The 16,956-nt window shown below is 41.5% G+C and overlaps 1 protein-coding gene across 2 annotated transcripts in view; it reads left to right on the top strand.

Annotated features, from left to right (window-relative positions):
* The first annotated feature begins 1,186 nt into the window (after nt 1-1,186).
* Nucleotides 1,187-16,956, top strand: part of REPS2 (RALBP1 associated Eps domain containing 2) — a 186,269-nt gene continuing 170,499 nt past the window's right edge. For both annotated transcript variants that reach the window (XM_069462874.1, XM_069462873.1), the window contains exon 1: nt 1,187-1,426. In XM_069462874.1, the coding sequence (XP_069318975.1) occupies nt 1,190-1,426 (237 nt within the window). In that variant the 5' untranslated portion in view covers nt 1,187-1,189. The remainder of the gene's footprint in view (nt 1,427-16,956) is intronic.

Raw genomic sequence — 16,956 nt, 5'->3', positions numbered from 1 at the left:
ATGCAGGTCTGATGCTGAAATTTCCAGTGCTGTGGTGGGGCAGACATTTTCCTTCCAGTAGCTTTTTTCTGGACTTTCTCTTAAAAGTGGCCAGAGCACTAACCAGGGAGGAGCAAGCACACTGGAAGAATATAGTGTGCATGCTTTAGAATAGGGAGGAATGGGAAAGAGGAGGCATATGGACAGGGGTATAACGACGTGGGTTCTAATGTTGACTTTTGGTGTGAACCTGGACAAATCTTTTAGTTTTTGAAAAAAACATGCCTGTTTTCCTGCTGAAAGAAGTGCTCCTTTTGGAGGATGAGGAGCCTGTCTTACTGAGGTCTGTATTTTCAGGCCCTAGCATATATTAATAAATCTGCTACATAGCAGATTTTCACCCAGTGATGGATGAATAAAGGTGAACACAGCACTTTCCTCACCTGTAAAACCAGGGCTTGGAACAAATGATCTGCAAAAAGGGTCTTTTCATACTCTTATTACTCTAGTATTTAAGAGTAACTGATGTTCTTCCTGATTAAGGCTCAACTCCAGGGTTGAGCCATGCCTGAGAGAGTGGCCTAACCTCATTACCACCCTGAACTCTCTAGGGTCAGTGGGACCCCGTTCGCATGCATATCTCTGTCCTTCAGATTTTTAGGACATAAGCAGCACTCATATGGAAGAAAGGAAGCCTAATTTCCCATGCCTTGTCCCTTTTCTGGGCACCACACCTGCTTCAGCCTCCTAACGAGAAACTACCACAGCCTTCCCCGCCTCCTGAAAAGCGCTCTTCTCCAGGTGAGTCTCCATGTCCCCTTCCCAACCAGGGCGGAGAGCCAAAGACTCCCCTCCTGCGCAGGGTGGGCTTGGAACGGCCCAGGGCCCCGCCCTGCCAGACTGCCGAGCAGGTGACCTGCCGCAGGCGGGCGGCGTGCGGGGTTAGTTACCTGGCGCAGGGCGGGGTCGGGGTGGGATCCCGCGCTGCGATTGGGCTGCGCCGCGCCTGTCTCCATGTGCCGCGCGGCGGAGGCACAACATTCAAGCCCGGGGGCGGGGCTGGCGCGCGCCGGGAGGAAGCGGCCGCGCGGCAGCTGCGGGGCGTGGGGGCGGCGGCGGCGGCGGCCGAGGCCGAGGCGGCGGTGGCCTTGGAGGAGCCCGCGGCACCCCAGCCGGGGAGGGTGCACCGCCGGGCCCCCTTGCAGGCCCCATGGAGGCGGCCGCGGGCGGGAGCTGCGGCTCCGGGCCGCCGCCGCTGCTGCTGAGCGAGGGCGAGCAGCAGTGCTACTCCGAGCTCTTCGCGCGCTGCGCGGGCGCCGCGGGCGGGGGTCCGGGGCCCGGGCCCCCTGAGGCAACAAGGGTCGCGCCCGGCACGGCCACCGCGGCCGCCGGCCCGGTGGCCGACCTGTTCCGGGCGTCGCAGCTGCCCGCCGAGACGCTGCACCAGGTAGGTCCCCGCGCCCCCTGTCTCTGCTGCTCTGTGGAGACAGTGTCTGTAGGGACGGAGGTTGTGAATGGGGCGACAGGGCTGCCCCCAGGGACCCAGAGGCCTCGGCCAGCTCGCGTAGAGGGGGGCTCTGCACCCGGGGATGGCGGCGACGCCCTTGTTCCCCGGGCACACCAGCCTCCTCTGCAGCTCAGCTCCTCTCCCAGTGCTGGGTGCGCTCCCGGTCTTCCTTCCCCGAGACGGTCTGACACTCCTTCCCCTCCTCCGGCCATTTCTGGGGTTCTTTAGCCGCCCAGACCCAAAGTTTGCCCCGTTCTGGAAGTGGTGTTTGTTTTGGCTGGTGTCTGATTTAACCTTTACTCACCGCTCCTGTCCCTCCCTCTCCTAAGTGGGCGCTCAAGGTGCCTTGCTGGGATTTGAACTTGAAGGGTGTGGGCCCTATGGCATGGGGCCCAGGACTAAATGCTGTCCTTTCTATATATTTGTGATATATACGTATGTACTATATATATTTGCCCACTAACATGTTTCTGAGTATTAGTGTTAAACTGGAAAACCTTAATGACAAGTTGCAGAGCAGGGACACAGGACCGCAAGAGGACCTTTTGAAGTCAAAGCCAAGTTTCCCATTTGGGGCTAGAGGTGGACCTCAGAAGTCCACCATGGAAGGCAGCCATAGTTTCCCATTTTATCAGTACCTGGACTTGAAATAAAATTGCGAAGTAAGGGGTGCCATAGCTGCCTCCTTTGGGCTGCTCTATACCTGGCAAAGGACTAGGAGATGATCCACACAGTAGAGGTTGTTTTTGTTTTGTGCTTGGAGCTTGGAGAAAGACTGCTTGATAAGTCTTTTGTCATTTAATGTCACCAGCACTTCATGGTGATAAGATTGTTAATATAAGGCCCAAAATGTGAAATGAAGCTTTTCTTAAAAGCAATAGTATGAAAGTTATTAACACCAATTGAATGTTTAGAGTGGTGAGTGGTGTTTTAAAATTTAGTTCCAAAGGAGTATTGAGGGTTTTATGGTTCTGTTTGTAGGTTTTTTTTTTAATTACTTAAGGCTGTGTCTTATACTGCTGGAGCATGCATATGCCTATATGTTTGTGAGTATAACTTTGGCCACTCTGTAATCTTGCAACTTTTCAAATTTAGGATTTCTGAAAATATGACTAGCATTCATAGAACTTAGTATGGCTATTTGTCCCCAAAGATGTCCTTGATATGTAGGCAGTTCTACCACTGCTGATGAGCAGTTGAGCTGGACCAGGTAAAGAGAAAGTCAGTGTCCTAGAACACAAACCGTGACTATTACATGAGGCCCTCAGAATACTCCCGAGCATAATAAATTTATTAAATGCTATAGCTACTTCTCAGCTGAAAAAGAAATAATAAAGTGACTGAGGCTATGCAGCAAGTAAGTGACAGTGGGGTACCTGTTGGGGCTTATTTTGTTGTCAGTAATACATTGGATGTGATAAGAGGAGGTGGGCATATTATTAATAAATCTGAATATGTTGGTTAATGCTTCCTCAGGAATTGGGAGGGGGCTTTCCTGGTGTTAGAGCCCACACTTTTGTGAGGTATGCATGATTTAAAAAGAACCAAGGCACAGTGCCTTTGCATAAATGAGATTATATTTTTGACGTCCAGTTGAAAACTGCTTGCAAAAGACTGCTTCAGATGCTGGCAAAGGGGATGTCCCTAGTAGATTGCTTGGAGGAAATCTCTCAGAGCTTTAAGCTCTTTTATTCAGCTCAGCAGAACAAAATACATCCTTCCCCTTTAACCTAATAAAATTACAGTAACCTGATATTCTTGGTACAGGTGAAAATGAACATTGAAGGCATCCTGGACAGGGAAATGTAATCCTAAGAGAGTCAAAGTCAGCAACTGGCAGCCATCTAATTTTTACCCACCACTTTGATGGCGTGTATGTATGCTCCATTCACCTTAATTTGTGTCACCCCATCAATATATTAGCCATTCTTTAAAACAAATGTAGATGTTTTTTACCTTTTCCCTGTTAAACAGGAACTTCTACGTTTAGATTTAAGTGGCCCAACAGGTATAACTGCTCAAATCATGGAGGCACTAACCAACCCTGGTAGTTTCTGTGGTAACAGCCAGGTTTTCTTCTTAATAAGCATACAGCTAAGATTACCATAATGTTCCAGGAAGGGTGAGAATCTTACCATCTTACCAGGAGTAAATGTTCTATAAAAATACGTAATTCTATCTGCTCCTTGGAGTGAAAATAAACCACTACACCTGCTACTTTGTTATGGAAGTAAGCCTACAGAGTTATCTTGGGAGAGTTTTTTTCCCTTGTTGAGATATATATATAATATGTGAATATATGGTGTAAAATCTATACATATTTTTAATTGACTGTTTTTTCAGAGCAGTTTTAGATTTATAGCAAAATTGAGCAGAGAGTACAGAGAACTTCATATACCCCTTCTCCATCCCGCACATATAGCCTCCCCTACTATCAACATCTCGCATCAGAGTGGTCCAGTTGTTACAATTGATGAACCTACATTGACCATCGTTATTGCCCAAAGTCTATAGTTTGTATTAGGGTTCACTGTTGGTGCTGTATGTTCTATGGGTTTGGAGAAATGTGTAATGACATGTACCCACCATTATAGTATCACACAGAATGGTTTCATTGCCCTAAAAATCTGTGTTCCACCAATTCATCTCTCCCTTCCCTAACCCCTGGCAACCACTGATCTTTTTACTATCTCCATAGTTTTGCCTTTTTCAGAATATCATATAGATGGAGTCATACAGTATGTTGCCTTTTCAGATTGGTTTCTTTCAGTTAGTAATATGCATTTAAAATTCCTCTGTGCCTTTTTATGGTTTGGTGGCTCATTTGTTTTTTAGCACTGAATAATATTCCATTGTCTGGATGTACCACAATTTATTTATCCATTCACCTACTAAAGGACATTTTGGTTGCTTACAAGTTTTGGCAATTATAGATAGCACTATTATAAACATCCATATGCAGGTTTTTGTGTGGACATAAGCTTCTAACTCATTTTGGGTAAATAGCAAGGAGCATGATTGCTAGATTGTATGGTAAGAGTATGTTTAGTGTTGAAAGAAACTGCCAAACTGTCTTCCAAGTGGCTTTACCATTTTGCATTCCTACCAGCAATGAATGAGAGTTCCTGTTCCTCTACCCTTTCACCAGCATTTGTTATTGTTCATGTTTTGGATTTTGGTCATTCTAATATGTGTATAGTGATATCTCATTGTTGTTTTAATTTGCAGTTCCCTAATAACATATGACGTTGAGCATCTCTTCATGTATTTATTTGTCATCTTGAATTATATTTTAATGTATCATAATAGCCTGTTTTGAAAGGCCTTTTGATCTCTTTATAGAGTATTTTCGTGAGGTGATTTATTTTTTTATTTTTTTATTTTTTTTTTTGAGACAGAGTCTTGCTTTGTTGCCCCGGCTAGAGTGAGTGCCGTGGCGTCAGCCTAGCTCACAGCAACCTCAAACTCCTGGGCTTAAGCGATCCTACTGCCTCAGCCTCCCGAGTAGCTGGGACTACAGGCATGTGCCACCATGCCCGGCTAATTTTTTCTATATATATTTTAGTTGTCCATATAATTTCTTTCTATTTTTGGTAGAGACGGGGTCTCGCTCTTGCTCAGGCTGGTCTCGAACTCCTGACCTTGAGCGATCCACCCGCCTCGGCCTCCCAGAGTGCTAGGATTACAGGCGTGAGCCACCGGGCCTGGCCCGAGGTGATTTATTTTAAAAGCAGAATTCTAGTGGCAGGTGGAAATGGTAGAATGAAACACCTTGAAACTAGGAGAAGAAAATATGAATGTCTAAGAACAGATAAATGGTTTTTGTTTAATATTTCAAGACAAAGAGCTACAAATGTTAGAGTGATTGGTTTTTGGTTTTCCAGGTTGTGAAGTATTTCATCAGTATTTGAAGTCCAGCATTTTGCTAGAAGGCATAGGGTGTGGTGGGAATCAGGTTTGGGTTTGACACATTTTTGAGTTTCTGTTGTGTGTCAGATACTGTCCTAGGTGTTGAGATTACAGCAGTGAATACAAATCTCTGTCCTCATGGAGCTTATGTTCCAATGCAAATGTTTTTACCCTTCAATTTTTATTTGGGTAAGAAAATATTTGAAATATAACACCTAAAAATATCTGTCTTAAAGTGGCAAGTTTTATTACATTTGGTGCAGTGAATTGACAAACTAGACTCCTTTATATCCATCTTTTATTTATTTATTTATTTATTTTTGAGACAGGGTCTCACTCCGTCGCCCTGGGTAGAGTGCAGTGTTGTCATCATAGCTCACTGCAACCTCAAACTGCTGGGCTCAAGTGATCCTCCTACCTCAGCCTCCTAAGTAGCTGGGACTTACAAGCACGTGCCACCACGCCTGGCTAATTTTTCTATTTTTTGTAGAGATGGGGTCTCACTCTTGCTCAGGCTGGTCTCGAACTCCTGATCTCAAGTAATCCTCCCTCCTTGGCCTCCCAGAGTGCTAGGATTACAGGCGTGAGCCACCGCTTCTTGCCTATCTCTATCTTTTAGGATGGTGGCTTAGTGTCTGGGAATGCTGTGCATATTTCAAGTCATCATTATAATTGTTTTTCCTTTTTATGATAATTTTTGGACATTAAGGGGAATAATTATAAAACACTATTGATTTTGTATCAGGGTAAGTCATTGAATAAGAAAAAGCCAGTAACTAATGTCTGATTGTTTAAGCAGCTTTGATTGAGGTAAAGAAGTAAAACAAAGCTGTGAGAAGTAGGGAGTATTTTTAAAATCTCTGTACATGACCTCATCTGTGGGGAGAAGTCATTTCTTTTTTTTTTTTTTTTTTGAGACAGAGTCTCACTCGGTTGCCCAGGCTAGAGTGAGTGCCGTGGCGTCAGCCTAGCTCACAGCAACCTCAAACTCCTGAGCTCAAGCGATCCTCCTGTCTCAGCCTCCCGAGTAGCTGGGACTACAGGCATGCGCCACCATGCCCGGCTAATTTTTTCTATATATATTTTTAGCTGTCCATATAATTTCTTTCTATTTTTAGTAGAGATGGGGTCTCACTCTTGCTCAGGCTGGTCTCGAACTCCTGAGCTCCAACGATCCACCCACCTTGGCCTCCCAGAGTGCTAGGATTACAGGCGTGAGCCACCGCGCCCGGCCTGGAGAAGTCATTTCTAAAGGTTTTCTTCTACTTCTCTGAAGTAACTGTTTAATCATTAAGGAAAACTATAGGTAAAAGACAAAATTCTTGTGAACTTTTTCCCATTGCTAGATTATTAGCCAGAACTATTTTAAAAATGTAAATGAAATAATTTTCTACTTTTGCATCTTTAGATCATATCATTTTGTAACATATGCTTTAGGGAGACAGAGGCCAGCATACTAAAACAATAACTAGAATTATATATATATTTGAGATAGACAGTATTCTTTTTTTCTAAAAGAGAAGGAATGCCGGCAGATATAGGAAGTACCAGAGCCAAACCATTGCCTGGTTAAAAGGAGGATGTTTGCATAATAGTTATTTGTTGACTCTTTTATAATAAAATATTTCAGACATGTAAAACTAGAGAATTACCCAACAAATAACTGTGTACCCACTACTCAGTATAAGACATAAAACAGCCCAGCTAGAGTGAAAGCTTCTTACTTCCCCTTCTCTGTCCCATTCCCCTCCCTCCTAACCCTGGAGCTTACCATCATCCTGAATTTGGTGTGCATGATTTGAAAATTTCTTTCTACTTTTATATATATATGTGTGTGTGTGTGTGTGTGTGTGTAAATCACTAAAACAATATATTGTTTTGTATGTCTTTTCAACTTAAAATGAGGAGTATCATTCTGTGTAACCGTCAGCAACTTGCTTTTCCTCTCATTGTTATATTTTTGGAATTCATCCTTGTTGACAAATGTAGCTTTGGTTCATTTATGTTTCCACTGAAAAAAATCTTTATTACCTACTCTTACAATGACTCATCATTATGGTGCTGTAGAGACCCTTATGCTGAAGCAAAGTAGGTGGCATTTTTCCTTATTTATATAGAATGTCACATGACTGGGAACTGTTCTAAACATGTATGAACATTAGAAATACCTTCATAGACAGCATAATGCACAGTGATATTCTTGAGGGTACTAGAGGACCTTTGAGCTAATTAATTAGACTTTCATGAGCTTTTTCCCCCTCATCTTTTTAGAAATGGAGAACCTCAAATAAATAAGTAGATAGACTAATGCATTAACCACCCCCCCCCCCCGTACTTGCCACTCATGCTCAACAACCTGCAATGTGTGGCTAATTCTATTCCATCTACATTCCTACCTTTGCTCCCTTCCCACTCTGTGATCCTGAAGCAAGTCTCACACCATATAGTTCATACAGCTTATCTATAAGGAAGGAGCCGGGGAGTAGTCAGAAGGAGATGGGACCGTGCAGGGGATTAAGATGGGCAGAAAAGGTACCTGTGGCCTATGGTCAAATGGCAAGACTGGCAGTGGTTCAAGATGATCAAGCCATTGGCAGTCATTGAGGTGCTTGAGAACTGATTTAGAATAGTTGGAGAAACCAATAGGGAGATTGAGAAAGTAACCAACCGAAGACCAGAAATACAGATGGATTTGAATATTATCCTAGATTCACACTCCTAAGTAGGGGCTGTCCTACTGTAAGGGCATAGAAAATTGGTTTTGAGGAAATGGTTTTGCTAATTATTTATAATTTTTTTTTTTTGAGACAGAGTCTTGCTTTGTTGCCCAGGCTAGAGTGAGTGCCGTGGCGTCAGCCTAGCTCACAGCAACCTCAAACTCCTGGGCTTAAGCGATCCTCCTGCCTCAGCCTCCTGAGTAGCTGGGACTACAGGCACACGCCACCATGCCCGGCTAATTTTTTTCTATGTATTTTTGGTTGGCCAGATAATTTCTTTCTATTTTTAGTAGAGACGGGGGTCTCGCTCTTGCTCAGGCTGGTCTCAAACTCCTAACCTTGAGCGATCCACCCGCCTCGGCCTCCCAGAGTGCTAGGATTACAGGCATGAGCCACGGCGCCCGGCCTATTTATAATTTTTTTAAAGTGGAGTTTATTCCTTTCCAAGTTTTTTCAAACTTTCTATTTACTCCCCATAAGCAAGTTCTCATATTTTGTTTAGGGCCTTCTATTCTTCATGCTCATCTACTGGTGGGCAGCCAGTTGACCTGGCTTGCTCAGGACTGAAGTGTTTCCTGGGGCATCGGACTTTCAGTTTTCAGACAATCCCAGGCAAACTGGGATGGTTGGTCATCCCTTCTATTAGTTACTTCATTAGTTATCTATTGTTCTGTAAAGAATTACCACAAATTTAGCAGTTTAAAACAGCACACATTTATTATCTCCCAGTTTTTGTGAGTTGGGAGTCTAGACACGGCTTAGCCGAGTCCTCAGCTCAGGGTCTCATAAAACTGCAATCAAGAGGTCAGCTGGGCTGCAGTCCTTTTGGGAGCTTGGGGACCTCTGCCCAGCTCACTTGGTTGCTGATTGAATTCAGTGCCTTGTGATTTTAGGACTAAGGCTCTCAGCTCCTCAAGGCCACCCGCAGACCCCTCCATATGGCCCTCTCCATAGGCAGTTCACAACATGGCTGTTTACTTCTTCAAGTCCAGTAGGAGAATGTCTCTCTCCAGTCAAGCTAAGACAAGTGGCATCCCATCACCTTTGCCATATTCTGTTGGTTAGAAGCAAGTAATGTGTTCTGTTTGCACTCAAGGGGAGGGGATTATATAAAAAGCACAGAGACTGGGAAGTGAGAATTGTTGGGGGAACACCTGAGGGTCTTTCCACCACAGTTGCTTTCCGGGACTTGTCTGAAGCAGAAAATTATTCTGTTTAGCCCTATTCTGGCCTGAAAACATATGTGTGTGTGGATATACACACACACATGTTTTGTTCAGCCACTAATTTAGATTGTTAAAAATATTTTAAAGAAACATTTTCATGCATAATTCATTTTCTTATCCCAAGCTGAACTGGCAAATATATAGCTTCTTAGGTTGTTTCAATTTTAGTCTTTAGGCAATTTGTTTTTCCTCTTATCTAGTAGGAGGCAGGAAAAAAAAAACAACAACCTGGAAAAGCAGATGTGAATGCCTTGCATGGCTTCTCCTGCGCAGGAACGCTCTAAAACAGGCCTTCTTAACCTGGGTCCAGTTCAGGGGTGTGTGAATTCAGATGTGGAAAAGAACTACATCTTTATTTTTACTAACCCCCTCAACTGAAATTGAGTGCTTCCTGCTATTATGCACGTAGGCAACAAACCGCAGTAATATTGGCACTACCTGTGACTTTATCACCTATAGAAATAGGATCTTTTTCTTTTATTTTTTTTCTTGAGACACAGTCTCACTCTGTTGCTTGGGCTAGAGTGAGTGCCATGGCATCAGCCTAGCTCACAGCAACCTCAAACTTCTGGGCTCAAGCAATCCTCCTGCCTCAGCCTCCCAAGTAGCTGGGACTACAGACATGTGCCACCATGCCCGGCTAATTTTTTCTATATATATATTTTAGTTGTCCAGCTAATTTCTTTCTATTTTTTTATAGTAGAGACAGGGTCTCGCTCTTGCTCAGGCTGGTCTCGAACTCTTGAGCTCAAACCATCCACCTGCCTCGGTCTCTCAGAGTGAGAAATAAGATCCTTTAAAACCATATTACAATTGTCACAGATATTTCAATGATGGCTTATGATAGTTTAGACATTGGCTGATCTTATTCATGTGTTAATAAAGAAACAATGTATTAATATCACATTTGTTTTTTGATGTTTTGATAGCTGTATTTCAATATATTTATTTTATAATCTTGTGTATTTTATTTGAAGTGTTTAATTTTATGCTTTAAAACATTATTCTCAGAAGAGGTCCATATACCAGACTCTCAAAGGGGCTGCAGCACAGAAACCATTAAGAAGCCCTGGTCTAGAGAGTTGTGAGGCATCAGTCCACTGGTGTCAGTTCACTGTTTTCAAAGTCACAGGGCAGCAGTGCTGCTGGCAAGTCCACAGTCAGGAATGAGATTCCCTAAGGCTACCATGACCCTCCTCCTCCATACTGCCCTGCAGGAAGCCTGGAGAGAATGGACGCTCAGCTGTTTCCTCCGAAACCTCACCAAGGACAGTCCCTGCAGTTCTGGCTCTGAGCTCTGCTCCTGACCATTTTATCTGGCCCTCTCAGCTGTGCTTCACTGCGAAGGAGGAAGGACAGCCCCTCTGGAGCAAGTGCCAGCTGCACGTTGGGCCTGTTTTATTTACTGCTACTATCTCTACTTGAGAGGCTTTGGCTATAGCGTAGACTTGAAGGGAAAAGTAATTTTAACAGACTTGAGAAACTCAGCGATGCTCATAATATCGTTCAGGATCAGGAGAGGCTGTTATTAACATTGGGCTAGTAGGAAATGTTTGCTTTGACTTAATTCATTTGTAACACTTTGCCACTGGTTTACAGAAAAATTTTGGTTCAGTCTCCTGGGCGTAGGTAAGTGTTTCACCTATGTTGATTTTTTTGAACAATTGAAGTGAATCCCATACATTCCAGCAATTAAGAATTATTGTTTTTTAAGGGCAGACTTTTTGAAATGTAGAAGGTTTGCCCCTGATGCCTTCAAAAGAACATGTTTAATACAATAATCTCTTTGTCTCTCCTTTAGTTCAGGGTCAGCCTTGTGAAAAACAGATGATACTACACCAACTTTTGGCCCCTTGAGGTGTTTGGTGTGCTCTGCTTTCTGAGTTTTTTTTCCCTTTACGGATCTCTTTAAAATTATTTAAAAATGTTTTAACTCCTCTCCTTTGCATACAGTCTGGTACCCTTATAGTCCTGATCCTGAGAGATGACAATGGGATTAAAGCATGTAAAGTTTAGTCTTGGCACTACTGACACTTTGGGGCTGGATTATTCTTTGTTGTGGGGGATACCACAAGAAAAGAAAATTACAGGTCAATATTTCTGATGAATATAGATTAAAAAATCTTCAATAAAACACTAGCAAACTGAATTTAAGAACACATCAAAAAGATTATACAGCATGACCAAATGGAGTTTATCCTTAGGGTGCAAGGTTGGTTTAACATACACAAAACAATCAGCGTGATACACCACAGTAACAGAATGAAAGATAAAAACCCATCATCATCTCAATAGATGTAGAAAAAGCATTTGACAAAGTTCAACATCTTTTCATGATAAAAATTCTTAACAAAATAGGTTTAGAAGGAAATTTCCTCAACATAGTAAAGGTCATTTATGAAAAGCCCACAGCTAATATCATAATTAATGGGGAAAAACTGAAAGCTTTTCTTCTAAGATCTGGTACAAGGCAAGGATGCTCACCCATGCCACTTCTATTCAATACAGTACTAGAAGTGCTATCAAGAGCCATCAGATGGCCAGGTGCGGTGGCTCACGCCTGTAATCCTAGCACTCTGAGAGGCCAAGGCGGGTGGATTGTTTGAGCTCAGGAGTTCAAGACCAGCCTGAGCAAGAGCGAGACCCCCACCTCTACTAAAAATAGAAAGAAATTATATGGACAGCTAAAAATATATATAGAAAAATGAGCCGGGCATGGTGGTGCATGCCCGTAGTCCCAGCTACTCGGGAGGTTGAAGCAGGAGGATCGCTTGAGCCCAGGAGTTTGAGGTTGCTGTGAGCTAGGCTGATGCCATGGCACTCTAGCCTGGGCAACAGAGCGAGACTCTGACTCAAAAAAAAAAAAAAAAAAAAAAGGGCCATCAGACAGGAAAAGGAAATAAAAGGCATCTAAGTCAGAAAGGAAGAAGTACCAGCCTGAGCAAGAGCGAGACCCCATCTCTACTAAAAATAGAAAGAAATTATATGGACAGCTAAAAATATATATAGAAAAAATTAGCCAGGCATGGTGGTGCATGCCTGTAGTCCCGGCTACTCGGGAGGCTGAGACAGGAGGATTGCTTGAGCTCAGGAGTTTGAGGTTGCTGTGAGCTAGGCTGATGCCACGGCACTCACTCTAGCCTGGGCAACAGAGTGAGACTCTGTCTCAAAAAAAAAAAAAAAAGAAAAAGAAAAAAGAAAGGAAGAAGTAAAATTATCCCTGTTTACCGATGATATAATCCTGTATGTGAAAAACCCCAAAGCCTCCACAAAAAACCTCTTAGAAGTAATAAATGAATTCAGTAAAGTTGCAGGATACAAGACCAACATACAAAAATCAATTGCTTTTCTTTACACCAATAATGATCTCTCTGGAAGAAAATCAAGAAAACAATCCTATTTATGACAGCATAATAAACAATAAAATACCTGGGAATAAATTTAACCAAGAAAGTGAAAGATCTGTACATCGAAAACTATAAAACATTGATGAAACAAATAGAAGGCACCAATAAATGGAAAGATACCTTGTTTTCATAGATTGGAAGAATTAATATTGTTAAAATGTCCATACAACCCAAAGTGATATACAGATTCAATGCAATCCTTATCAAAATTCTAACGGTATTTTTCTACAGAAACAGGGAAAACAATTCTGAAATTTGTATGGAACCACAAAAGACTCAGGATAGCCAAAAAAACAATCTTGAGAAAGAAAAATTTAAAGGCATCGCATTTCCTGATTTCAAATTATACTATAGTACAAAGCAATATTAATCAAAATAGTATAACATACTGGCATAAAAACAATGGAATAAACTAGAGAACCACAAGGTAAACCCAAGTGTATATAATCAACTAATTTTTGACAAGGCCACCATTGAGACAAAATGGAGATAGTCTTCTCAATAAGTGGTGTTGGGAAAACTGGATATCCACATGGAAAAGGATGAAACTGGAGCCTTATATCATATGAAAAAATAAACTCAAAATGTATGTTTATTTTCATATACATAAAAACTCAAAGTGCGTAAAAGACCTAAGTGTACTACCTGAAACTGTTAAGTTCCTAGAAGAAAACAGGGGAAAAGCTACTTGTAATTGGCCTTGGCAATGATATTTTAGATATCACACCAAAAGCACAGGCAACAAAAGCAAAAATACACAAGTGAGACTACATCAAACTAAAAAGCTTCTGCACAGCAAAGAAAACAATTAGCAAAATAAAAAAGGCAGGCTATGGATTGGGAGAACATATTTATGAGCCATATATATAATATGATAAGGGGCTTATATCCAAAATATATAAGAAACTCATACAACTCAATACTAAGAAAATGACCTGATTGAAAAATAGGCAAAGGACCCGAATATACATTTTTCCAAAGAACACATACAAATAAATGGCCAACAGGTATATGAAAAGGTGCTCAACATCACTAATCATCACGGAAATGCAAAGCAAAACTACTATGAGATATCATCTCGGGTGGCTACTTTATAAAAAAAGAGAAGAGATATCAAATGTTGGCCAGGATGTGGAGAAAAGGGAACGCTAGTACATGGTTGGTGGGAATGTAGATTGGTACAGTCATTATGGAAAACAGTATAGAAGTTCCTCAAAAAACTAGAAATAGAACTACCATATGATCCAGAAATTCCTCTTCTGGGTATGTCCCCAAAGGAAATGAAGTCAATATTTCAAAGAAATATCTGCACTCCTGCATTCACTGAAGCATTATTCACAATAGCCAAGGTATGGAAATAGCTTAAGTGTCTGTTTATGGATGAATGAATAAAGAAATTATGGTATATAGATATGATGGAATATTAGTTAGCTTTAAAAAAGGGGATACTGCCATTTGTGACAACATGGATGAACCTGGGGGACATTATGCTAAGTGAAATAAGCCAGACACAGAAAAGAAACTACTACATGATCTCACTTATGTGAAATCTGAAAAAAAATGTCGAATACATAGAAACAGAATAGAACCATGGTTATCAGGGGCGGGGAGGGGAAGGAAATGGGAAGATGTAGGTCAAAGGATACAAACTTGCAATTGTATTGGATAAATAAATAAGTCTAGAGATCTAATGTATGGCAGAGGACTATTGTTAATAATATTGCATATTGAAAGTTTTCCAAGAGAGTAAATTTTTTTTTTTTTTTTTTTTTTTTTTTTTTGTTGAGACAGAGTCTCACTTTGTTGCCCAGGCTAGAGTGAGTGCCGTGGCGTCAGCTTAGCTCACAGCAACCTCAAACTCCTGGGCTCAAGCGATCCTACTGCCTCAGCCTCCCGAGTAGCTGGGACTACAGGCATGCGCCACTATGCCCGGCTAATTTTTTCTATATAGATTTTTTTAGGTGTCCATATAATGTCTTTCTATTTTTAGTAGAGACGGGGTCTCGCTCAGGCTGGTCTCGAACTCCTGACCTTGAGCAATCCACCCGCCTCGGCCTCCCAGAGTGCTAGGATTACAGGCGTGAGCCACCGCGCCCGGCCAAGAGAGTAAATTTTAAGTGCTCTTACACACACACACACACACACACACACATACACAAAGCTAATTATGGAAGGTGATGGATTTGGTAAATTACTTACCTGTAGTAATCATTTCACTGTGGATATGTCTATCAAAATATCACATTGTACACCTTAAATTTGTACAATAAAAATAGCTATATGTGTATATGTATGCACTCAGGACTTCTTTATACATTGTTCAAACCCACTAAAGCCCTATTGAGCAAATTGAGGCCTTAAAGAAATTAGAGTCCTTCTCATGTATTTTAAAGTCAAATGCAAAGAAATAGCTTTGTTCTCTTTTGCATTCTTCATGGGTTAACATATCTTTTGGAAAATTTGTTGCTATGGCAATGAAATAGTATCCATCTCTGTAGCGTACTGCATAAAAATAGCCCTTTGTGTTTGAGAATGATGTTAGTGACAGGTGGTTGGGTGAATGTATAGCAGGCTGCTTTGTGGGGAGCACTTTCCCAACATTCCATTGTTTAAAGTTGTGAAATCAAAATGAGTATTGATTTTTTTTTTCTCTCCAAATGTAATTTTATCTGGAAAAGGCAGGTGGTGCTCTGTTTAATTATGAATTACAAGCCTTCCTTTGCAGATCAGGTCAATATGACGATAGAAGCCATCGCTCATGGTACTTTCTGTCAGTGCGCTAGGGTGTGCAGCACGAGATTGTGGTGGGGGGCAGGAGGGATATTTTCTCACTCCTGAATACATGGTTCTGCTTAAGTGCCTTGTACTTATAAACCGAGAGGTAAAAAGCGGTTAAGTGGAATAGATAAGCTTTGAGCTGTTAATCAAATAATAACTTTGTATAGGTTCTTAGGTGGAACAATTCCTTGGTAAGGGTCAGATCTCCCTACTGGTTTTAGTATTGGCCTTACACATGTAGCCAAGGATAGGATCTGACTCTAATCTTAATTTTTCCTTGAAAAATCCTTTGGGTAATTTTTTAGAGTAATGACACAATTTGTCATCCTCTTGCCTTTATTCTAGAGATTAGTTTTATATGTAAATAACAGCTTCTTGTTGCTGAAATAAAACTTACTCTAGTTTTATGAATTTTAGAGACTTTCTTGAGAAAATATCATGACTGGGAATTTTAGACCTAAAAGTAATACAGGTTGAGTATCCCATGTCTGAGATGCTTGCGACCAGAAGTGTTTCAGATTTTGGATTGGAATATTTGCATATGTGTAATTAGATATTCTGGGGATGAGACTCAAGTCTAAACACAAAATTCATTTATGTTTTATGTACACATTATACACATTGCCTGAAGGTAATTTAATATATTTTTAATAATTTTGTGCCCGAAACAAAGTTTTGACTGCGACCTGTCACATGAGATCAGGTGTGGAATTTTCCACTTGTGATGTCATGTCAGTACTCAAAAGGTTTTAGATTTTGGACCATCTTGGATTTTAGATTTTTGGATTAGGGACGTTCAACCTGTGCTTCTAATTCTGATATGCACTGTATTACTGCAGAAATGGAATCATTGCCTTTATCTTTTCTGTTGGAGTCAGTATGAATATCTTGTTGCTAATAATACAGAAAAAGTAGTAGAGTGGATTGTAGAGTATCCAATACTACTTTTAGAACTTTTTGTTTATTAACTCATTTAATTCCCATAAACATTCCTTTATTTTTTATTTTATTTTATTTATTTATTTATTTTTTTTTTTTGAGACAGAGTGTTGCTTTGTTGCCCTGGCTAGAGTGAGTGCCGTGGCGTCAGCCTACCTTACAGCAACCTCAAACTCCTGGGCTTAAGCGATCCTCCTGCCTCAGCCTCCCGAGTAGCTGGGACTACAGGCATGCGCCACCATGCCCGGCTAATTTTTTCTCTATATATTTTAGTTGTCCAGATAATTTCTTTCTATTTTTAGTAGAGATGGGGTCTTGATCCTGCTCAGGCTGGTCTTGAACTCCTGAGCTCAAGCAATCCTCCCACCTCGGCCTCCCAGAGTGCTAGGATTACAGGTGTGAGCCACCATGCCTGGCCCCCATAAACATTCTTCATAGTTTTTGTCACTATTTCCCAGATAAGGCATACTTATTAGTATGCCTTTCTGTTTCTG

Source organism: Eulemur rufifrons, chromosome 30, assembly GCF_041146395.1.
Source record: "Eulemur rufifrons isolate Redbay chromosome 30, OSU_ERuf_1, whole genome shotgun sequence".
NCBI lineage: Eukaryota > Metazoa > Chordata > Mammalia > Primates > Lemuridae > Eulemur > Eulemur rufifrons.
This window is presented reverse-complemented; position numbering and strand designations above follow the sequence as displayed.